The sequence below is a fragment of the Cheilinus undulatus genome, linkage group 21 (assembly GCF_018320785.1).
Source record: "Cheilinus undulatus linkage group 21, ASM1832078v1, whole genome shotgun sequence".
Lineage (NCBI taxonomy): Eukaryota > Metazoa > Chordata > Actinopteri > Labriformes > Labridae > Cheilinus > Cheilinus undulatus.
The window spans coordinates 31,675,083-31,699,604 of record NC_054885.1 but is presented as its reverse complement, the minus strand read 5'-3'; the positions used below and the strand labels follow the sequence as shown (position 1 = coordinate 31,699,604).

At 39.1% G+C, this 24,522-nt stretch overlaps 3 protein-coding genes across 3 annotated transcripts in view; 1 reads left to right on the top strand and 2 right to left on the bottom strand.

Annotated features, from left to right (window-relative positions):
- Positions 1–2,158, bottom strand: part of coro7 (coronin 7) — a 189,964-nt gene extending 187,806 nt beyond the window's left edge. The window contains exon 1 of the mRNA XM_041816981.1: positions 2,014–2,158. Coding sequence (XP_041672915.1) covers positions 2,014–2,073 — 60 coding nt within the window. The 5' untranslated portion in view covers positions 2,074–2,158. The remainder of the gene's footprint in view (positions 1–2,013) is intronic.
- A 1,168-nt stretch (positions 2,159–3,326) lies between these two features.
- dnaja3a (DnaJ heat shock protein family (Hsp40) member A3a) lies at positions 3,327–13,618 on the top strand. The gene is made up of 11 exons (XM_041816687.1): positions 3,327–3,536; positions 4,133–4,269; positions 4,368–4,451; positions 4,543–4,749; positions 4,847–4,999; positions 5,837–5,984; positions 7,156–7,220; positions 8,426–8,554; positions 8,639–8,754; positions 8,863–8,960; positions 12,863–13,618. Exons 1-11 carry the CDS (start codon positions 3,329–3,331, stop codon positions 12,883–12,885), a joined length of 1,368 nt encoding a protein of 455 aa, XP_041672621.1. The 5' UTR covers positions 3,327–3,328; the 3' UTR covers positions 12,886–13,618.
- A 1,224-nt stretch (positions 13,619–14,842) lies between these two features.
- On the bottom strand, positions 14,843–22,342 carry hmox2b (heme oxygenase 2b). The gene is made up of 7 exons (XM_041777937.1): positions 22,252–22,342; positions 21,560–21,629; positions 20,990–21,108; positions 19,834–19,951; positions 19,218–19,709; positions 18,571–18,694; positions 14,843–18,476 (listed from the first exon to the last, which is right to left on the bottom strand). Exons 3-7 carry the CDS (start codon positions 21,070–21,072, stop codon positions 18,349–18,351), a joined length of 945 nt encoding a protein of 314 aa, XP_041633871.1. The 5' UTR covers positions 21,073–21,108; positions 21,560–21,629; positions 22,252–22,342; the 3' UTR covers positions 14,843–18,348.
- Positions 22,343–24,522: the final 2,180 nt, after the last annotated feature.

Here is a 24,522-nt window from a genome sequence, read left to right as displayed (position 1 = left end):
ATCTCCACAAAGGCCAATCTTAATGCTTCAGCATACCAAGACATTTTGGACAATGCTTTGTCCTCTTCTATTCCAACATGACTCTGCTTCAGTGCACAAAGCAAGGACTATAAAGACATGGTCTGATGAGTTTAAAGAAACTCTTGCTTTGTTTTTCATTACTGAATGTCTTTATTTGAAAAAGACTCATCATTTACAGTGGAATAAAATGTTTTACATCTGCTTAGACTGTCACAATGAGACCAGGAGCAACTTGGTGTTCTTTAGGCTAAGTGGAAAATAAATTTGTATTTACAGGCACTAGCTCAAATGAGTTTGGAAATATTGGTGGAACGGATATCTGCAAAAATCCAGTATTGTGCATGACCTAATAGAGTGCTGCATAGCATGAGGCACAATAATCATTTTATCTCAATCAGAGATGCACAGATGCATCAGGCCATCGTCCAAATTATGTGGCATGAGCAGAGATCAGTTATCAATGCTAACCTGTTGGATCCAATCAGTTCAATGCATGCATCTAGTACATCTAGCTACAGAGTTAAATAAGAGGTCTATAACAGGGCAGATAAAGTGACCAACTGTGATCTAATTTCATGGTCAAACAAGAGAGAAAATGCTGGGATACCACAGGTTTTGCACCAAAATATGTATTTTAAAGAGAAAGCATCTGTATGAGCTAAATTGTTATTGTAAACATCACTATCAGTCATAATTTTCATAACCAGTGCATCTCTAATCTCTGTTATCTTGCTTCATGATTGCAGAAGTCAGACTTGTAATTGATACTGAAACTGGATTAATTGTCTAGGCAGCACTAGTGCAGAAAGCCAGCTTTGGATTGCACATCAGAGCTAGTTAAGCAGCTGAATGCTCTGTGGCACAAGGGATGTGATACCTCTTTCAGTCTGCTTCCTGGTGATTCTGTACCTGTGCCCTGAGGTTAAGAGTACATACTCTGTATCTAAGCATTCTTCTGAGGTTTAAGAGTTGGCGTAAGCACATTTGCTGTTAATCCATGCACAAATCCATGATCAGAAAGAGCTCTGGCACCATAAAGCAAGTTCAAGAGCCAAATAAGAATTGACTAAATTAATACCCAAACAACTCTTGCGAGCACTCACATGTGGAAACTTTTCAGCAATTCTGGGGGAAAAAAAAACTCTTATCTTTGCTTTCCTCTGTTTCCACAACCCTCTCTCTTTTTGCTCCTGTCCCCCTTGCTCCCTCTTCGACATGACAGCCTCCCTCCATCACATGACTCAAGCCATACTCACTAGCCTCTTAACATTCACAGCAGCAAAGCACCACCTGCTGTCTCAGATCTTGTGCAGAGATTGGAGAGACACCAATAACATCTACTATCTCTGTGCATGCCAGGCATTTTCCTGCCTCAGTAAAAACAAGGTTGGGGGTTACATAATCCACCTCAGCAAGGAGAACTGCAGGCGTTACAACTTCAAACAGATGGGTCCAGACTCAGAAGAGCAGAAATATGACAGATTTGTATGCAAGACACTGCAGTGCCGTCCAGACATGTTGCCTCTTGCAACCTATAGGACAACTATCACTCAATAGAGGCACCATTGTTGTAATACTACCTCACTGCATTCAGCTGCAGTCTTTTATTTACACTGCCATAGCAAATCTGTGCATATATAGCACAGCTACAAGTCTGCAGACAAAATTGTGCAACACACCACCTGATTTCGAGAAGAAAGGGAAAACTCTGTTAGCTATAGTCTAACAGCATGAAGATGGGCGTCACTACAACATCCGAAGTGGACAGATCCACTCACATGGCTGTCAGTTTTTACTACAAGCCTAAAGTTAGTGTAAATACTGGTGTGTGAATTCAGATTTTCGTTCTGATTACTATACAGGCTACCAGATGCAGGAAGTTCAACATCCCTTGCAGGCAGGCGTTCCCCCAATCACCACATAACTAGCTTAAGCTAATAACCAGAGCTAACGTTAGCCAGACAAACTGGCAGAAGCTCAGAAGCTACTTACATCTTTCTTGGCAATTTTCGGAGTGGTGTTTTTGAATTTGGATGTCTTAAAGCGATTCATGCTGCCCTCTCAAACTGACTTTCGTGCCTTCCGGGTGTCTCTGTCGAGCTGGTTGGTACTCGGCAGAGAGAGAAGTCCTGCTACAGTTGACAGTTCAGTTTGGCCGGGCGGTGTTCGCTCGTTTTGTTCAATAGAGCTGTCCGATTGGGCGGAATTTGCTTTAGAACGTCAACGAACGATACTGCCTTGTCACGTGCTACCCCGGGTTATAAAACATGTGCATTCTACTTTTTACTTGATTTTTCTTCTTAGGGCCTGTAAATAAGGAATTTTAAGATCTAGCAATATAATTTCAAAAGAGAAACAGGGTAAGAAAATGTGTTTTTATCGATAAAGTTTATAGTAACTGAAAATGCATGTCAGGCATCATTTCATCTGCAGAGTCCCAGACAAAAAACTAATCAGCATAAAACAAATGATTCAACAACAACAAAAAAAAAAACGATTAAACTTGTTGATAAGAATCATCCAAAAAAGCAAAAGGAAATATGCAGTTGTAGAACACTTAATAAGCACAGTGACTGATCCACTACCTACGAGATGCTTGATGTAATACCTAAGTAAGCACAATCAAAGAGGGGCCACAGACAAAGCTGAAAGACTGTGCACCCACTGCAGCCAATATGAAGTGGAAACAGAGCTGCACCTTCTAACCCCCTGTCCTTTAAACAGTAAAATCAGAGACAAGTTCTATTCACGTTTCAGCGGCAAATATAAACAGTTCACCAGCATGAACAATGAACTTCTATATCTGCTGGTTGAATTGCAACTGTGTGCAGATATTGCAGCTCATTATGTGAGCAGTTATAACCAAAGAAGAACTTCAATCACAACACCACCACCATGAAATTGAATTTCTGCAAATTGAAAACATAGAAAAATTAAATGTCCATATTTGGACTAAATATAAAGTTATACCAACTTTTTGATATCGATTGTAATACTTTTTCATTTATTTGTGCATTGCATTGCATTGGCAATGAAACTGATGAAGTGTTCAATGCCAATGAAGCCAACTGAAAGCCAACTGAACTTTGTAAATAATATATTATGTATCATATTTTACTTCTGTTGTCATTGGCTGCCATTAAAGTTAATTTATTAAAACGTACATTAAAATTTAGGCCACGAAAAGCAACTAGTTTCTCTCAGGAGATTATCATCTTGACCTAAATAGACTATCTTTGCACATTGGTCGCACCCACTTCCTCACACGAGCATGCGCAGTGTGTTCAGTGTAGTTACCCGTGGAGGAATGATGGCGTCTTCGGCAGCCCGCTGCTCCTCACGCTGGATTACAGTTTTCGTGTCCTCTGGACAGCACAGGGCTGCTGCTGCGGTTGTCTGCACAAGTCATGGAGGGGTACGAAGTTTCTCTACCGTGGGAGCGGAGAAGCTGTGGAGGGGAGGGAACCTGATGAGTGGCGGAGCTGGGAAAGCGTTGACATTGAGAGGGCTGTCAGGTGAGGTGGTGTATACCCATATGGCCTAGGCTAGGCTAAGCTAGCCGTTATTTGATGTGATTTCTGGTTGGTGACTCCATGTAAGACATCAGAAATATCTTAACTTAATTAGGGCTTAAGTATGCACTAAAGAGAGGATAAAGTTGTCGTACAAACGCTGTTGTTTTAATGTTTGAAGATTTAGTTAACTATGTGATGCAATCAGTATGGCTAACATTGGTTTGCAGTCTTTAAGTTGAACTTGTAAGGGAAGATACCAGTTTTGCATCGTACTCTTTGTCTCTAGGACGGCTGTTTCGGTTAACTTATGTTGTCTTAGTGCAGTTTTTATGCCTGGTAGAGACATTCGCATATTGCCGCAGCTAGTCATGCAGGTATACTGTATTTCGCTGTGTTTCTAGAAGCTTCTTAACTTCATCACAGCTTTGCTAGACTGCACGGACATGCATCCTCTGTAGATTAAAATCAGGCATGCTAAACGACACAGTTTTGCCATAAAAACAGCTACAATGACAACATGATAGAACATTGTGTTCTCCTGCGTCAGCACTGCTCCACTTGGTGTATACTCACCCTTGTGTCCTAACTTTATTCAGGTATCAAATCGCTTAATGCTGTCAGCACACTGTCCTTTCACACAAGTGCCCCTGCAAGCAGCAAGCAGGACTACTACCAGGTCTTGGGTGTACCCCGCACAGCAACTCAGAAAGAGATCAAGAAAGCCTACTACCAGGTCTGCCCCGGCCTGACATGCCTCCACTGCTAAGATTGGCCCTCAGATAACCAATCATCACAGCAGTTAACAGAGTGTTTGTGTTTGTTGTCCCTCAGATGGCCAAGAAATATCACCCCGACACCAACAAAGACGACCCTCAAGCCAAGGAAAAATTTGCTCAGCTGGCTGAAGCTTATGAGGTTTAGTGTCACTCTTTATTTAAGCCTCTACTGTCTTCCCCTGTGTTGTTTCGTCAAAGTCCGTTGACTTCTGCTTTCATGTTTCTCTCAGGTCCTTAGTGATGAAGTTAAGAGGAAGCAGTATGATACATATGGCTCAGCAGGCTTCGATGCTGGTCAGGCCGGTGGAGGGCAGCAGTACTGGTCTGGACAGGCCCAGAGCGTAGACCCAGAAGAGCTCTTCCGTAAAATCTTTGGGGAATTTTCTGGAGGCAGAGGCTTCAGAGACTTCAATGCTATTTTTGATCAGCCACAGGAGGTTGGTGGTACACTCCTCTGCTTCTCACTTCACCATTCCTCGTGGTTCATATTCAGAAAGATTAACTTGTTTCAAATATTTTTTTTATTCCACATAGTACATCATGGAGCTGACATTCACTCAAGCTGCAAAGGGGGTCAACAAAGAAATGACTGTTAATATGGATTCAGCATGTCAGCGCTGTGATGGCAAAGGTCATGAGCCTGGCACTAAGGTCCAGCACTGCCACTACTGCAACGGCTCTGGCATGGTAAGAGCTTTGACTCAGTGCCTCTCTGTGAATGGTATTTGTGATGGTGATGAATGGATGGAGTCTTATGAACCAGTCAGCAACCAAAAGCCCTAGCTGTTTATGTGACAGCTGTTTTGCATGACTCTTCTGCTACTTTTTAGAGTATTTTCGATCTGCATAGTCTTATACTTTTATGTTTTTATGTTGTTTTTTTAATCATTTTTATGTGTTTTATCTTACCTTAACTAGTCTGAGCTAGGCAGACTTACACATGTGCTGTATTCCTTCCATTTCTTGATGTTGGAATTAACTGAACTCCAGTAGATGTTAAGTGCCTTGAATATTTTTTCCATATCCATCCCTTGGCTTCTACTTTTCAGTAACCTTTTCTCTGAGTTGCTTGGGGTGTTCTTTTGTCTTCATGGTGTAATGGTGGTGGACACATGGTGACATCTGGTGGCCTTTGAATCTGCATGACTGGGGTCAGAGCATTGCTTCAGCTAGCTGGTTTAAAGGATTTACCGACACCATAATTTTTCAGGCTGAGTACGCATGCAAGTACTTCCATTCCATCATCCAACAGATTAGATAGACTCCAGACAATTGAATTTCTCTGCGGGGATAAATAAAGTTATTGTATTATTGTATTAGTATTGGGTCCTCACTGGTACCCAGTACCAATATGAGTACTCAATAATACCATAACTGTTCCTAAAGCTATGACAGTTTATTGTCTTTTCATTAGGGGTTCTTCATCCCTCCACTTGATGTGTCCGTGCATAGATTAAATTACCACCCTTCTCTAATTTGTTTTCAATTATTAAACATACACATTTGTGTCCTGCTACCTTGTAGGAGACAGTGAACACAGGCCCGTTCGTGATGCGCTCTACATGTCGTCGCTGTGGTGGCAAAGGCACAGTCATCTCGTCCCCCTGTCATTCCTGCCGTGGGACAGGCCAGACTAAACAGAGGAAAACTGTGATGGTTCCTGTGCCTGCAGGTCAGTCTTACTAAAGTGTCTGTTAAACTATGAATGAGCGCAGAAGTCATCCAGGAATGTATTTGGTAGAAGTCAGGAACTGTGTCTGCGCTACTGCAGAATTTTCAGATGAAGATGTTGAAAGTTTTAATTTTACGTCAAAGAATTCTTTAAAATATCACTCTGTCTCTTTATATGTGCACTTTTCTGCATCGCACCTTTTATACATTATTGCTCTTAATATCGTTTTTATCTTATGCACATTGAGTACTGCTGTTTTATAGCCTTTTGTGTCTTCTTCTATTTCCATATTGATGGTTTTTGCACCAAAATATCACACTGAATTCCATGTATTTGTAATTGTACTTATTAATAACTCTTGATTCTGTGATTGCATGGAACGCATACACTCTGATAAATATAAAACACAACTATAGTGAGATGCATTCACCAATCCAAAATGTTTTTCTTCAGTAATTGCAGAAGTTTTTTGAAAAACAGTGTGATTATACCAGATTTAAAAAATTTGGTTACAATTTCCTGCACTTTTCTGGATAAACCCATTTTTCTTTGAATTTTCTTTTAATTTCCTCATTACCAAAGAACCTCACATAATAAAGTAAAACTGTGAAAATATGAGTATTTTACAATTACTACTGAAAAAAATCTAAAAATCCCCGGAATTTGGTTCCTTGTCAACCCAAAGACTTTAGGAAAAGAAAAATTAGAACTTCTCAGGTTATGATCTGACTCCAAACCCTAAAGTGCAGATGATGCTGAAACTCCTTGGGTAATTTCCTTTATCATAGGACAGTATCAGTGAGCACAAACTAAAATGCCTCCAGAGGCTACAGCTAATAAAAGTAAATCACATTTAATGTAGCTGAAATAAGAGACTAAACTTTCAATTTACATTGCTTCCAGTTTAAGACAGTATACCATTTGACATGATGTGGGATGAAAGCAAGATCCTGCAGTTTTTGCATAACTAATCCACAAAAAAAGTAAGTAATTGTCACCAGAAGCAGCAGTCTTCTCTCTTATTTAGGCCACATCAATGCATATTTTGACTCATTTTAGGTAATGTTTTAACCAGAGAGGATACAGATACAAGTGTAACAGGAAAAAAAAAACTTAAATTAAGACCTTTTTTGTAAATCTTTACCTCACTGTTGTGTGTTTTTGCTTAAAGGTGTGGAGGATGGTCAAACAGTCAGAATGCCAGTTGGTAAGAAGGAAGTCTTCATCACATTTAGGGTGAGTAGCTAAATCAATTCATAGTATTAGTACTGAGTGGTAAGAAAAGGAGCATGTAGTGGATGTCTTATTTGTATGCTTGCATTATAAATTAAGCTGTAAACAAATAAACTACGTAAGGGTACCAGTTTTGATTCTAAAAATATATACGTATTTTATTTATTATTTTTTTTGTTTTGTTGATTGTTATTTTCATTTAATTTTATTTTTTTATTACTTATTTACATTTAATTATTTATTGATTGATTTCTTTTATTTATATTTATGATCTATTATTATTGTGTAATTGTATGATAATATTTGTTTTTAAATTTATTTTAAAAATTTGAATTTTATTATTTTATTTTGTTTATAGTTTTTATTATTTATTTATTTATATTGTATTTCTTTCTGTCATTATTTTATTTGTGATGGGCCGAAAAGCAGGGAGAAACATGCAGGAAAGGGCTACAGGACTGAGTTCAAACTTGGGCCGCCCGCGTACATGGGGCATGCCTTAAACCACCAGGCCATCTGCACCCCAGCACAACTTTTTTTTTTAGTGTCTCCACCCATCTTTATTGTTGCATATATAGAGGAGGGTACAAAGGGAAAAAAGATGTGCAGTGTTTTTTCATTCAGAGATTTTCCAATCCTTTTATTTTTTTATAATATGAATTTAGGGCTGTCACGATATTGACGATAATCGTGGTATTAAAAAATAAAATTTCAATATCGTGTTAAGAATGTGCATTTTATAATATCGTGTAAATGATCTAGTGCCACTTGAGCACAGTTTGTTTTCTACATCCGCCCCTGTTTTCTTCCGCTCTGCTTCGTCTCCCTCCTGTAGCACCCCAACAACCCTCCCCCTTCCTCCTCACACACAAACACTGACCCTCCGCAATGACACAGCAGCTGCAGTACCTCCTTAGACAGGTATTTTGAGTGTAATTCATCTGCCAAAAGAGAGAACACAACTTGTATAAAGTTAGATATAAATTTGATTAATTGTTCCATTTTTATTCAATTTTTTTTTATTGAAATCATGATATTGTTATTGTGACATTTTTTGCCCACAACAATCGTGAAGTGAAAATCTGATATTGTGACAGCCCTAATGTGAATGTCTGAACACTGAGCAGGCTGACTTCAAATGCACATAGTTCAGGTGTTTTTAAATGTTTAACCATGTGGCACTGTTTGTGATTTTTTTCTATGTCCAGGTCCAAAAAAGTCCAGTGTTCAGGAGGGATGGCGCAGACATCCACTCTGACCTTCTTATCTCTGTGGCACAAGCTATCCTGGGCGGCACAGCCAGAACACAAGGCCTCTACGAAACACTAAATTTATCTGTAAGTAGGCATGTATTTTCAGAGGCTTTACCCCTAACAGGGAAAGATTTGAAATACTTATTAAGAAAGAAATTTTGTCTTCAGATCCCAGCAGGCATCCAGACTGACCAGAGGATACGTCTGGCAGGGAAGGGAATCGCTCGTGTCAGTGGCTATGGCTTTGGAGATCATTATGTCCATGTCAAAATAAAAGTACCGAAGTAAGACTTCACAAACAAATGCAAATTTTTTAAGTTTTCTTTACTTCAGTAAATGTTTTCACCACTTTGGAACACACAGAGATAAAAAGACATCGTTTCCTCCTGTAGGACTCTCACAGATAGACAAAGAAGTCTGCTCATGAGCTACGCTGAAGACGAGACAGATGTGGAGGGGACGGTGAACGGAGTCACTGCCACCACGACAGGTTAGAGGACATTCTCGCTGACTGTTTAAAGAAAATTTTCTCTCCCCGTAGCATCTCTAGCATCAAGCAAAGGAGACTGTACTTAGTGGCATAGCTGGCTGATGCAGTGTTCGTCTCTGTCCAGGTGAGGGCAGCAGTGGTAAGCGGTCTGAGACAGGGCAAAGACATGACAAGGAGGGAGGAGAGTTGAAACAAGAGGGGGGCTTCTTCTCCAAATTAAAGGGATTGTTTAGTTCTTCATGACAGCCACAAACCAGGTAGGACTGGTGTTGATTTATCTCCCTTACCCCACTCTGTCTGTCCTGTTCATCACTATTAAAGCATACAGCAGCTAACTTTTGAGAACTTTTATCACCTGGTTTGTGGCTGTCACCCGAAACAACTGATGCACAATCCCCCTGCATCCAGCTAGATGTTTAGTCAGTACTGAGGTTCTTAATTCACTGCTCTGAGTCATTTACGTTTTGATTCTTTAATTAGAATGGCCTTTAAATCCATGGTATGTAAACTCTGCCACCAGGGTGGGGATTTCAATCAAAATCCTAAAAAATTGCATATAGGCGCATTGCCCACTTACATCCTCCTCTATCGTGTACTTTTTGTCCTAAATTGAAGACTTTTTCAACAAAACCAGCACTCCATCATGTCTTTTTACTTAGAAGCCAACCACAGTTTTTGTTTCATGGACAGATTTCATACAATAAGGGAGAAAGGCAGCGTAAAAGTAGCCTTCCTGGGGTGCTGATGGCCCAAAGATCTATCTTTTAAAAAGTGGCCTTTCTGGTTTTCATTGGCATCCTGGATAACTTGCAGGACACTTTTAACAGCTTTTCTCTCTCATTAAGTAAAATTTATCGATGAAACCACAACAGTGGTAAATAGAGTTTATTAAATAGTTTTTATTAGGGGTGACCTGGAATTGTCGGCGATTCGACGATTCGCTTTGGAGGAGTCTGATTCGACTATGAGCCTCATAGTCAAATCAGAGTCCACCCACTGTCCTGCGGTGCTGGGCTTGTTTATCGCCTCAGATGGCAAGCACATGGCTAATTATGTATGCGCGTTGACGTCAAAGCAAGCCTATCTCTCTGCGCAAGCTCAGTATCTGGGGACTATGCAGGAAAACTGGGAAAGTTTGACCAGAACTTTCTCGTAAAGCAGAATTTTAATCTAAGTGATGTTTTCCTGGTTAACCAAAGGTTTAATATCATCAGTGGTATGGAGGGATTTTGTGTCATTGCTGCAAGAGGTTGAAAACGAAGGGAACTATAGCTGAGCGGCTGAAACACCAATGCAGCAGCAGAGAGAGAGAGAGGCCTACACTGGCTAATTAGCAGAAGTAGTCTTGGTTAAGCCGTTAATGAGAAGAGGACTGGACCGGACTATCTGCTGTGGAGCTTTTGTCTTTTCAGGACTAGTCCAAATAAACCAGGATGGTTGGATTTCCAGCTTTAGCAGAGGTTACAGTTATATCATCATGAGGACTGATATTAGCAACTGGCGGTAAAATTCATTTTTCATTTGAAATGTAGAGTCCTAACGCAGTGTCCAGTTAAGAGAGCACCTTTGTTATGTGTTTGGATGCTTGTTGTTGTCAGTGGAGGATGGTATTTGGCTGTTGTAAGCTGCTAATTTATAGTAGCGGCCAATGTGCTAACAGGCTAACGGTGCTGATGTGAAGCTAACTGTTGTTGTTGATGAGTTTAATGTGGGTGTATATTGTGTAACTGACTGCGTGTGTAAGGAAAAGCGCACAGCTTTCATTTGATACTTAAAACCACTTACATAAAAAAATAAGAGAGATTTATGCGTTTTGCTGCTGTTAATGTAGCAAAATTGTCAAAGCAAATGTCCGGTAGTTGTCCTAAATGGCCGGAATTCTTGAGGACTGCCGGTCCGGGGACAAAAAAGTCTAGCTGAAATGCTGTTCAACTATAAGTCGACTAAAGGCAAAATCTGACAAATCAGATTCGGCAATTGACACCCGTAGTTTTCATTGAACTGAGCCATCAGTTTTGAACAAATAAATGAAGCAAATGTTTATGCTTTGCCGGGCTTGGGGAAAAAAAGAAAAAGAAAGAAATTCATTTGGGCCACGTTTTTATGGAGGGTGGTGTTATGGATTACGGGGTGGTGCCTGGGCTACAGAAGGTGAAGAGAATAATCATGGTCTATCTCAAGTAAATGGCACAAAACATGAATGAGATGCAGCTTTCAATGGCGGGACATGCCCCCTTATGTTCCTTAAGTCTCAGGCTTTGCAACTACAAATATATAGAATATAGAAGTTGTACTTTTATAATTCATGTAGACATTTCAGTGCAAAAATTCTATTTTCTGTACCTTTAATGTAGGCCTGCACAGTATGAGAAATATGCAGTGTTTAATCATGTTGGTGAATATTGTGTTAAACATATGAAGTTCCACAGCCATATATAGAGGCTGTAGTCCTCGACCCACTGGTCACAGGATCGATTTCTAGTCTCAGCACTGTTTTGTGCATGTCCTTCCCTACTCTTTCTCCCCACATTTACTGTTGCTCTTCAGCTGGACTGTCTAAATAAATGCAAAAAGGCCCCAAAAGAGTTAATCTAATAAAACAGATTTGAAGTTCCAAATGATAAAAATTAAAGGGCACATGTTGTCCCTAACTTACTGCTTCTAGCTCGGCCAAAAAAGCTCTGACCAAAGGTGTTGTACTCTATTCTTGTAAGAGGTTTATTTCCTTAATTTAGGTTCAACTTTATTTACTATTATTATCATTTATATTATTTAACTTGTATTTATATTTATACAAGTTTAATTCTAAATTTATAGTGGTTAAATTTTATTTTTACTACAGGTAACCATATTTATATTAGGGGAATGTTTTTAGATGTTAAAGATGTTTAATGTTGTGTGTTTTAAGCTGCATCCTGTTGCCTGATTTCCTTCAATCATCAAGCCTAATGTCGCTTACCACTCTCCAGAGTGATCACACTTCCATTTTGATGAAACAATCCCTGAGTCTGAGTTGTGGTAGATTTGAACAGTCATAGCAGTGGGATTTAATGTTAATGTGTAGCATTTTTTGCTTCAAGAAAAAATATAGAGCACAATTTATGACATGTTTTTCATTCTCAATTAATGAAGGGGCATATAGGAAGAGCTCTGTGGCTTTGGGCTAACCTTGAGGCAAGTGGTCAGATGTGAGATTAGTGTTGTTTTTCTACTGACTTTAAGACAGCGATTGTTCTGTGTGACATATGATATTTTAAATGTATTAATGATATTTTAAGAGTTAAGATCAAATTCAGGTAACATAATTAAAAATATGCATATAGGGTATGTGATGTCAGTTTATACCATCTCAGGTCACAAGATGGGGCTGGTAGTCCAGTTTGACAGAGAGAGTCTGACTAGACACATATGCACCCATAACTATGTTTATTTATGATGTTCTGATGTTGATTCCTGTTCAGGGAAGTCATCATTTTTATGTTTAATTCCTTGGCCACTGGATTAGGAATCTTAATAACCCTTGAACTGTACAGTTTTCATATTTTAAGCTTTTTAAGCATGAAAGACTCATCTTTCCCATTGGCTGGCATTCATTTTGATGGAATGTTTTCATCCAGAAAGGGGCGGGGCTTGCTTTGTTTCAGCAAAGTACCCAGGGGGATTACTATTCTCAGATAAATGTCAATAGCATTTTTATCACTAAATCCACTCCAATTAAACTAGCAAAAACTTCCCTTCTCATGATAATATGCACATGAACAGAGTGCGACCTTTTTTGCTTGATTATAAGAATTTGTCTTTTTAAGGAATAAAATGTTGCGTTCAGTTGTGTTTATAGGGAGTGCAGAAACAAGAAATGTGTGCTTTAACAGCTTGTTTTCTTTCTTTTCCTTCCTCTCTAGGTAAAAGATCATCCTGGAACTGAGAGGCTTGATCGTTCGATCCGAAGGCAGACTGGAGGACTGAGTGAAACAGGAACAGTCATTTTGTGTGGTTGAGGAGTATTTGGTGTTGGAGGAGGCCTACAAATATTCTGGAGGATCAACAAGGAGCTGTCTACCCACACAGATCGATCTGCAGAGAAGCGTTACCTGCTCTGAATGCACATACAAGAGGATGTTCCAGCGTGCCAATTGCTTCTGTCCAATAAGGAAACAGAGACTTTATCTTTCAACGTAGCAGACGGCGCATGTTGGTTTTCTGCCAGTGGTTATAGGAAAAGCAGAATCCAAGTGCTGAGGCATAAATTATTCTAAAAATAAAGACTGTAGAAGTTTTATTTGGGATTGAATGAACCTAATCCTTTTGTTCTGTACACTATAGCTGTTTTATTAATGCTAGAATCTTTTCTCAGTGACAGTCTACCAGTTGAACATCTCCACAGTTTTTTAGTTTAGCTGTTGGATAGACTTCAGCTGTGTCTCTAGAGGGTAGACCGTCTCCTGTCTCTCTTGAGAACTAAATCCTGGAAAGCTAACATTAAGACGAGACTCTCCTGAACTGCAGTCACTTCTTACAAGACACTGTCCCTCCTTTAACCCTTTGTATAATGCGCCTTCATTACATTTGTACATAGACAGTTGTGGATCATATAGCTTTATCAGTCTGTCACATAGACAAAATATACTGTACATCTATAATAAAACTATGGTCTGGAAGTTTTGTTCTGTTTTTATATAAGTCCCTGTGGAAAAAACAGAATACTGCAACTCTATCTAGATCTAGCATTGTTACATATAAAAAAAACATGTTTTTCCCCCTTCTATGAGAGTGGGGCAATATAATGAGAATTAAAGATATATTGATATATTTAGAAACAATCTACAGGGAAAGACAACACCATTTATTCATAGTTTATGTTGATAGAGGTGATTAAAAAAGATATCAATCCTGAAGTTCAATATCAAGAACAGTTAACAATTAACAGCAATTAGCATATTGAAAATATTATCTATTTGAAATATTTTGTCTAAATTTTGGGATTAATGTTTTATTTATTTTGAGAAACATTTATGTTTTCAGTAAAAATCAAACAATATTTATATCTCCATGCTACAGCAACTAAAACAGGGGTCCTAAACAACAAAAATGAAGCAATTTATTATTTTTGATAATCAGAAAACTGCAGGCAACTGTCTAAATTGCATAAATGCATATATATATATATATATATATATATATATATATGAAAAGTTACTAGCCAGTGAGCATTTCCACTGACCACAGTTGTGTTGATTGGAAGCTATGCGTGACATTGCAAATTGGGTATGTCTGGTATGAGATGAAACACACGCTCCATTTCCTTCTTTAATGGATACTAAGTTTATACTTACATTAAAACATTGACTTTGAATTAAGATTATTCAAAAAAATCAGAAATGCAGCTGGTTTTATCAAAATCTCACTCAGACAAATATCCATCAGAGAATGCTGAGGTTGTGACACTGATAAATTCCACTAGTCAATGTGGCTAGTTGAAGTCAATCTGGTACCTGCCACAGCTGAAATCCATCTGCATTTGGCTAGTTGGCCAGTGTAAATGTCAAGCCCTGTATATATACATAATATGAGTGGTAGTGGAAGTACTTGGAAACATGCCAGTGGGATACATCACCCTAAATTCCCCCTAAACGGGTGCCACACTAGAACAGGTGCCCATATTCAGAGGTTAGTCCTCAGCATACTGGTTAGGGGTTCGATTCCCAGTCTCAGTGCAGTTTGGTGCATGTCTTTCCCCCTCCCTCTCTGTTTCCTGTCTTTTTTCAGCTATCCTATCTTACTAAAGGCAGGAAAGCCCAATAAATAATCTTTTTTAACCCTGACATTACAAAGTATGCATTACAGAAAAGCAATTTCAAACACCAGTTTGAATTAATCACCTTTATTTCAGCATGAGCAGGGGGGGAAATCATGTCTTTCATTATAGACAGCACAGCACAATCCTGGATTTTCATTCATACCTGAAGGCAAACAAAACAGTCATTTGTAACGCTTTTGACAGTTTGATCAAGACAGTTTAGAGGCTGAGAATAGACACGCTTAGGTTGATTTTCAATCTGAGTGAGAAAATAAGCTTTTCTTATTTAAATGACAGCAATAACAATCCAATTAAACACATCCGCCTTGTTTATCAGAGATGACATGCCATGGCAACATGCATTATGGGCGTCTTGACGATTGTAGAGTGATTTCAGGTGAAAATGTTGCATCAGGGAGTACTTCTTATACATCGATGCATCACACTGAGATCATTGTTCAGATGTGACTCCTCCTTCACAGTCATGATCGTTATTGTAAATTCAATGTGGTCACACTAACCAGAAACTCATTCTCTCTACTCATGCAATGATCTTAAGAAAGAAATAGTCATCTTCCTGTGATAAATTTTCTCATTACCTTTAGAAATCAAGTTTTTGTTTTCTCCATATAATATGATTAATAACCTGCTTTCAAGAAACAAACAAGCTCTGTCATCTTGACATAATTAACTTGTGATCTGAAGATAACAGAATTAAAAAGTTATTGCAAACACAGCTGATCTCAGCATCCATAAACAGACGTGCAAAGTTAATGAAAATGCATATGAACAAAAAATCAGCATAGGTTAGTTGTGCACACACTTGAGTTTTTTTTTTTAAATAGATGATTAAAGGTACCTGAACTTTTAAAATTCAAGTAATGGTCCCTTCATTTCTTCAAAACACTGTGGCATTTTGACACACTGGCATGGAAAGCATGTAATAAAACATGGAAAGTTAATGACAGGAGTATGAGAGGACAACCCCTGCATTAATCAGCTATAATCAATCTTACCATTTGACTGCAACATGACCCTGAGACTCTCAATACAAAACATGTATTGAACATGTATTGAACAGCTGCCTCCCAGCACTTAATCCTGAAGAAATTGAGTCAAAGAAGGAATACTGTACATGTGTTTTCTTGTGTGAATGTATGAAGAAATCAAAAAGTGCAGGAACCTGGTTGAAACATTGCTCTCAGTAGGTTTCCTTTGGTACTCTTTGTCCAACAAACTCAAGCAAAGGCAAAAGATACAAACCGCTTTGAAAGATAAAGCAAAGTTAATTATTTTTCATAACTGTTAGGATAAATATTACAATTCAATGCAATTACACTGCATAAAGCACACACAGTACTAAATATTTCTCCTAATTCATGTTGAAAAAAAACAGTTGTGCTCTAATGGGAACAGTTTTTCCAACACACAGTATGAAAGTCGATGAAGACTGATACAGAGTTTAAATGATGATCCTGTACAGAAACTACCTAACCTGAAGTAGCTCATAATACACCACAACAATAAGACCCATATTTAGCCTTCATGTGGACAAATCAACATTATAAAACATTCTTTTTAAAACAGCTGCAGTCCCCTGTGTTAACACTTCTGTCCTAATATAGGCTTCTGCATTATCATGGAGAATCATGCTGTGCATTTTCAAAGACAACAGGCAGTTTTAGTTAAGAGTTAAGAGTACTATACCCTATGGCATTATTCTGAGCATGCATCAGATTCTTTAATTTTCTAGATTCACAGCTATCTAAAAGATTTTATCATACACTCCTGAAAGTGTAGGTGTGCTAGATTTTATCTAAAAAAGGGCTTCTGACTCTTATTTCCTTTTTGACAGTATGCATAAACACAACTCCAGAAAACTGAGGCAATATTCGAGTCCTGAAATGATGTGCACTGTATTTTCACATTAATTTAAGCACTCACTGACTATTTCATTAGGTACACCTCTTCAGCTTATTAGCAGATATCTTAATTAGCCAATTACATCGCAGCAACTAATGCATTCAGGTATGTAAACATGGTGAAGACAATGAGCTGAAGTTTAAACAAAGCAACAGAACGGCGAGGAAAGGTGATTTAAGTGACCTTGAATATAGCTGATGGCAGGTTTCCATGTCTGCACAACAGATTCTGACCCCTATAACTCAAAAGCTGAGCAGAAATCAAGGCTTATCAGACCTAGCAATGTTTTCCCAATCTCCTATTGTGTAATTTTGGTAAATGGACTTGAGCTTTCCAGCCATCTGACTACTCAAACTGCTGATCACACCTGGCCATTCACACGCTTTCAGACCACATTCACAGACTGATGGCAGAAGCTGCTATGAGAATTGGCCATCAGTATTAGCTAATCCCATTCAAACGCATCCATACCCATTTACACGACACTGACGAGAAGCACTGGGAGCAAATTTGGGTTAAGTGTCTTAGCCCAGGGACACATCAACGTGTGACTATTGCCTTTCTATCCACTTGAACCAGTCTCTCCCCTGACCTCTACCATAAATAAGGCATTTCAGTCCTGGAAGCTGCCTTTCATTGGGTATTTCATCTTTTTTGCACCATTCTCTGTAAATCTCAGAGATGGCTGTGCATAAAATCAGTGGATCACCTTTCTTTCCTGTTTAGAAGATTCTTTTGAACTCAAGCAGGCTGTCTTGACCACATCTACATGTCTAAATGCATTGGTTGCTGTGATATGATTGGCTGATTAGATATTTGCATCAATAAGCAGTTGAGCAGTTGAACCGGTATGCCTAATAAAGTGGCCAGTAAGATGCTTATTTTGAGACATTACCTAAATTTAACTACAAGAACACAGTGTCACTATTGCATTGTTACATAAAACGTCACTTCTTGTCACTGCTTGAATTAAAATCTTTTATGCAAATACACCGAGGCCTCATTTAAAACCAGCACAGCTGTCTGCCAGCAAAAACCCGCTGTGCTGTTCTGTTCATGCATAACATGCGCATAGTATTTTAAACCAACATAACTCACCATGAATTGATTTTATAGTTACATGAATTTGGTCATCACAGAATTAACACATTAAGATTAGTCTAACTCACTAAACTGTGTTAATCTGGCCATTCCATTTTAAAATGACAAGAAATGTTGCTTCACAACTTATGAGCTATTCACATGGTGATCTTCAACTGCAAAGTCAGCAAACAGCTGCAAAGGTCCTGAAACTCTACCAGACACGCTGGAAGGATGAAAATGGAGGGAATGTTCACAGGAGGTAGAGAATTTAAAAGACTACAAGAAGCAGTGTAACAATGAATAACTTAATGAATGGATAGATGGATGGATTTATGGTGCAGGAGTTGATGTCCTTATGGCCCAGTGGATCATTTCATCGGAATTCCACTGATAGGAATGATCCATGTTTATTTTCTGTCAGCTATCCTTTTTAACAAACTCGTAACTAAAACAACGTTGGACCCATTCAAAAAGTTTATATGAAACTATGTGCAAAGTTTGAGGGACTTAGTCTCCTTGCGGTCCTTCCTTCAACATTTCTCCACTTCTCTCTCACAGCAGCAGAGTGACAGGGTGATGGCTAGATCACATCAGATACCACGCTGCCAATCCAGCCAGAGCAGCAAACCACGTAGCAAACAGGACCTGTCCTGTTGGGTGTCGGAGCACAGCCATGGCGAGCTGACGAACGTATGCTGATCCACCTGATGCCGCTGTGACAGAAGAAGGACAAAAACAGACAATATCATTAGAAAACTCTATCAGAAATTCAAAATATGAGTTTTCAGTTGCACAATAAAAGCTTACCCATCTTGGCAGCATAGTAGGGACACTTGCTGATGTCACCGCCTGTTGCTCCATGGACAGGCATGCCGGCATCCAAAACTTCCTCCTGGATGGTTTTACCGATCTCTTCCAGCTCATTGAACACCTAAAACCCAGCATATTAAGTTAACAAGAAATGAATTAGAGATGAAAGTTTCTGACTAATTCATCAAAGTTAATGCCTGATATGTCAGTGTCATTGTTAATCACAGGGGCTGTGGTTGTGAGACGTCTGACATTTCTGATAAATGATGCTAAGCACTGCTATCAAGAATTTAACACACCTAGTTATTGCAAAAGGTAAATTTCTAATGACTGTCCATTAAACATATTCTTATTGCCAAGCCTTTATCAAGTCCTAACAAAGGCACAATGCTCTTTCCAAAAATGCAAAAACCTTTTAATATCAGATTAATTTTTGCATCTTTGTTGTCAGGCTGTCAGGATAACTTTCAGCAGATTTCAGCTAATATTTAATAACTATACTGCTACCTTTCAAATGTCTTCAAAATAAACAAATGTATAAACAAAGCCTAAAAAAGTTCCCCTCTACTGCTACCACTTCATCACCACCAGGGAACATATCGCCCACCTGTGTTTCCAAACTTAGTCTTTCTTCTTTTGCTTACCTCCATGTTAAAGTGAAAAGCCTTCACAGCCTCGTCTACAAGCTTCTTCTTTGTTTCCTCATCCAGTTCCAGCTCGTTCATCCGACTGCGGTACAGCTGCTTGAATGCTTTGGCACTATGGATGGCATCAAACTGGTAGAATTCCAATCCCTCGCCAGTGGGCGGCAGCTTCAAGGCTCTCTGGGCCACTTTTTTCAGCACCTGGCCCCCAGACAGATCACCCATGTATCGGGTGTAGGCGTGTGCAACCAGCAGAACTGGGTCCTCTAGCCCGACTTCATGAATACGGTCCACATACTGTTGGGTGGCCTGGGAGCATTTGACTTGGCTCTGCCAGTCGGGACCATAAAAGTACTCAAGGTCACGGGCCAGGGCATCATGACGGTGCAGCTCCAGAGGAAAATATAAAGGGGCAAAGTGGGGGTGGTCTTTGTTCCTTTCAATTTCTTCCTCCATGGCAGCATAAGTATAGTAGAGAGCAACGGCACCAAGCTGGGGAAACATGAAAGAAAGTGAGAATGACATTTTCCCTTGTTCCTCTGTAAAGAACCTCAGAAGTAACACTTATTCACTCTTTTCATATTGTAAAATAAAATTTCCTTTGCATAAGACCAACCTTGAAGAGCTCTTTTCTGATGCGCCCCCTGAGGAAATCTTTCACAAACTGGGTGTTCTCAGCTTTTTCATGGACCTCTTTGGTCCCTGCTGCCAGCATCTCAGACAGATCATGGGGACTGAGGAAAGAAAATGTGTGATCAAAAAAACACATCTTAGTTTTGTCTCTTGCATCAAGATGACCATGTTACCAATAGGAATTTTTAAACAGCCACAATATTGCTTTAATTACTGTGACAAAAATGGTGCTGTGTAATGACACGTTTATAACAAATGCTTAAGGAATGTGTGTCCTTTTCCAGCAGCACTGTCTGTGTGTGAAGATGCTCTAAAACTGAAGACAGAACTCCTGTTAATGATGTCGGGCTAATTTGTCAAACAACAGACCTGTGATCAAAAGGACTTGCTGTTTAGATGCACATTACCACATGGTACTGATCCATATGTACCACCATGCTATGATTCCCTCTACAGCTGATCTAGGCAGATTTTAGAGCTAAAATACTGGCAGTATATATCAGCAGAAATTTTCATATCCGCTGATACTTAGATCATGCAGATAATATCACACACCCTAATTATTTGGGGCATTAAAATAGCCTTTTCTTGTGGGATGGAACTTGCCATTGCACTATGCGAAGATGTAAATTTAGTTACTGCCTGAATTTATCTGTTTAAAAGCAATGAAACATTACCTCACATGCCTAGATCTGTCTGATAATAGTTTTGGATTATTATTACACATATTACCTCCCCCTCGGGGGGGGGGGCAAAAATGGACATATGCTGGACATATGCACAGGGACAGAGGGGAAAAAGATAGAGTTACTACAGACTCTGTCCTGTAGTAACTGTTTATCGGTGGAGTGTTAAAACAATGCAGCAACTAGACAGTGCTTCTAGCACCCTTGTAATAAATGTTCTTATAGTTTTTATTAAAGACTCGAAGCATTTCTTTTTAAGATTGAATGAAACTCCTCTACAGCCATGCTCTCCTCGCTATGCTTGCACATGTACACAGACTAGTGCTTGGTCCCACCTGCTTCTTTATAATGTGGCATTAACAGTGTATGCAGCTGAAAAATTTTGGGAAAGCTTAATATTATCAAAAAATAGATACCACCCTATCCTAGTTACAACTGTCATGGAAAATTTACCTAGGTTTTTCTTCTTTTTCCTCATATGTGGGCCCTGCTCCATTGGACACACTGGCTGTTGTCTCCATCTTCTCTGCTGACATTTCTGTTCCTGTTGGACAGTTTGTTCAGCCTAGAAACTGTGAGAGACATCACAGTAGCATGTACATTTCAATTAAAGGGCATAAGTCACATCTGAACTTCATTCAATCATATGAATGCCCAAAACATAAAAAAACAATGACAAGCTACACGAGTTAGTGGTATTTAATTATGTCATTAGAGAAGCACCTATGTAACTGCTGTTTAGAATAAACAAGGGAACAATGACGGTGTTCCCTGTGTTTCTAGAGCCTTAAAATATAACACAAGAGCAATGTACAATCCCTGTTCACACAGCTTGTGTGGGTCAAAGCAAAGAGAGAAGCAAAAGCATAAAAAAGAATGTTTGCCAAACACAATCAGAGTTTTTAATGTAGTCCTTTCCAAAAATACACTTTAAAATTCACCATAGGAATGTTAAGGTTAAGTCGTGGTTTCTGCAAATATTCACAAATATACAAACAGCATAAAGATTCAATAAAGCCTTACCACAGAGACAGCAGAGGTCTGGAAAATGGGAAGCTGATATCACCACTCCTTGTCACTTTAGTTGTTGTTCCTGATTATGGTAAAAGAAAAGAGGTCTTATTCCAGCTGTTTTCAGTCTCTTACCTGATATATTCTGAGTAGAAGATGTGGCAATATTAGGGTGAGTAAACAAGCAAGTGAAGTCTATTTATATAGCACATTTCAAGAGCAGACGTCACAAAGGGTGGACGCCAATACAGTCTGTCAAGAGCTGGCCTGCCTATTCCAATCAGTACACAGAGAAAGTCAAACAGAGAGCAGTTCAGACAACAAATCACAGGCCTTCTAGCGTTTACCACAAGTCTGAGAGAATAGCTGGAAGATACAGATAACCAGTGTTGTAAGAGGCGATTAAATTCAGTCTTGATCTTCCAAAGGACAAAAGCTTAGCCTTATCTAAAGACGAGTAAACGTACTACTAACTACACCTGACTCTAACGCCATAAAACTATCTAAGATAATCATTTGTCATCAACAGCTAACTTTGCTTGATGAGGCTAACTAGCTTAGTTGGCTAAATGCTAGCCAGCATTTCAACAAGCTTACAAAGGTATTATTTGACGGTGCAACACGCTGACGAGGTTACACGTTCAACCTTTAAGGAGTTCGTGTTAACGGGCTGAAAGGCTTTGTTTTATATTGACAGTACAAACCTTCACTTCGCCGCTGTGCTAAAACTACAAACAATCATAGGACCAGGACAGAACTGCACGTACAACTCCGCCTCCACCGGCTGCTCTTATGCTGCGTTCACGTAAACTCGGATAAGGACTTTCCCAGGGTCGTTATTGTGCCTCCCTTGTGTTAACAAGCTTTGGAATTTACATAGACGGCCAAAATTGATCGTGTCTTACGGTTCGGAAATAATCATTGTCACCCTATATGACTGTCTTATATAATCTATAAAAATACAGACAGGCAAAATAATAATAATAATAATAATAATAATAATAATGAAGACTAAATTTGATATTGGTTAAGTAGTTTCATTAATTATGGAGCCTACATAGACATACAGTCAGCCAGTGTGAAACAACATTAGTCTTCAATCTTTGAAAGTCTTGAACCAACTTTTTAAGAATTTTGAAATCTTCAAAGCGTTTCTCCTGATCGATAACTTTTTTTGTCCAATTATTCTGGCATCATTTGAATACACGGGCAGTCAGATGCTCCTCCATAGGAAGTGCTGAGAAGGCACAATAGTCAAGTGGTAGCTGTCAAAAACAAGACACAACAACTTTTTAGGACACTATTTCCTATGCTATTATCAGTAGTACTTCAATACTTGTAATTATCTCATAAGTTTGTTTTATTGTCATAAAAATTACTACACTCCCCTGAAAGGTATTAGAACAGTGAGACCAATTCCTTTATTTTTGCTTTAGTCTGAAAACATTTTGATTTGACATCAAAGGATGAATAAGAGACAAGAGATCAGCATTTCAGCTTTAATTGCCAGGTATTTACATCTGGATCTGATACACGACTTAAAACAGGGATGACAAAACTATGGCTGGGGGGCCAAATGTGGCCTGCAGCCCATTTTTGATTGGTTCTCGGCCATTTCTATAAATAAAATGAAATATGGCCCATGTTAGAATGTAAAGGTTGTTCAACTGTTCTGTACTACTTAATTTCAGCACAGGGTGGTGCTGCCATGCTGATTCTGTAGACAAACATTTTGACAAGTCAAATTGAATGATGTTTTTTGTGCCTAAATTAGGATGACACTGTAAATAGTAAACATTTTGCCAACCAAAATAATTACAATATCTTGATTTATATGCCATGATGGATTAAGGCAGCTAATAGCAATACCAATGGCATTCCAGAGCAGAGCGGGACCAATAATAGCTGGGGCCAACCAAGGCCCCCTGAAATCTGATTGACCCACCCCAAATCCTTAAAATGATTGTCTATTTGCCTTGTCAGCCATTAACTAGCCATTTAAACATATCTCTAGTGTATCTTTTATGAAGATATATTTCTGGGGAATTTCTGGGGCAGTCTGCTCTCACTTACCTGTTTTCCACTGAGTAACCTGAGCATAACAGAGGCAAATCTGATGCACTTAGATGCTGCTGCTTGGAACTCAGTCAGCACATCTGTTAACATAAAGCTTGCCTCTGCTGTCTTATATCTTCAACAGTCTGCCCTCTTCACAGCTGTGAAGTTTCAGAAAGTTCCACTGAATTAACGTGGGTTTGTTCTGAATCAGCCCGACACAACAACAAGCTCAACCTTTTCGATCTTTCCAAGGCTTGAACGTAAAATCCAATCATGATGTTTATCTTGTTTTGGATCACTCTGCTGATAACATCATATTCGAATCATGATTTTAGGTGTTTTTGTTACAAATGATTCATGCATGCTGTTTATGATATATGCATGACATGGTTGTTTGGATTTGAGCAGATGTATCCATTAGCATATGAGTGTATGCAATGTGTATATGTCAACCTGCCCGTGTGTTCCTTGTGTATGTGTGTGGGTGAGAAAAACTGTATGCAAGCCTCATATCATAGTCTGGCAGCCGGCTGCAGTGTCAGATGCCTGGTTGGCAGGGCAGCTGAGTACCCCCCTCCTCACTCTGCGACTGAGCCACAGGAGACTGGTGGGGGGAAAGATGAGCTAACATGATGATTCACTTGTCTCCAATGGTGCCAACAAGCTGTTGTCATTGCAGTAAATCGCTTTGGGAAATGCTTCTGTGCCGCTGGTGTTCAACAATAGAGGAAGGGGACTTTGGTTAAATCTTTGATGGAGAAAGGACAGGAAAACTCCATTTATTCTGATTGTTTGCCAGTAATTCCATGAAGATTTTTGGACATCTAAAAGAATAAAAAGAAATGTAGCTTGAGCACTATGTTGGAGAAATATGTTTTCACTTTATGCTTGCGTTTTGTTTTATTGTCACTCTGATT

Coding starts and splice junctions, on each gene's coding strand:
- dnaja3a (XM_041816687.1), top strand. CDS start 3,329: ATGATGGCGTCTTCGGCAGCCCGCTGCTCCTCACGCTGGATTACAGTT. Junction 8,755..8,862: donor GTCAAAATAAAAGTACCGAA/GTAAGACTTCAC, acceptor TTCCTCCTGTAG/GACTCTCACAGATAGACAAA. Junction 8,961..12,862: donor AGTCACTGCCACCACGACAG/GTTAGAGGACAT, acceptor CTTCCTCTCTAG/GTAAAAGATCATCCTGGAAC.
- hmox2b (XM_041777937.1), bottom strand. CDS start 21,072: ATGTCAGCAGAGAAGATGGAGACAACAGCCAGTGTGTCCAATGGAGCA. Junction 19,710..19,833: donor TCAGAAAAGAGCTCTTCAAG/GTTGGTCTTATG, acceptor ATGTTTCCCCAG/CTTGGTGCCGTTGCTCTCTA. Junction 18,695..19,217: donor CTTTTCACTTTAACATGGAG/GTAAGCAAAAGA, acceptor GCTGGGTTTTAG/GTGTTCAATGAGCTGGAAGA.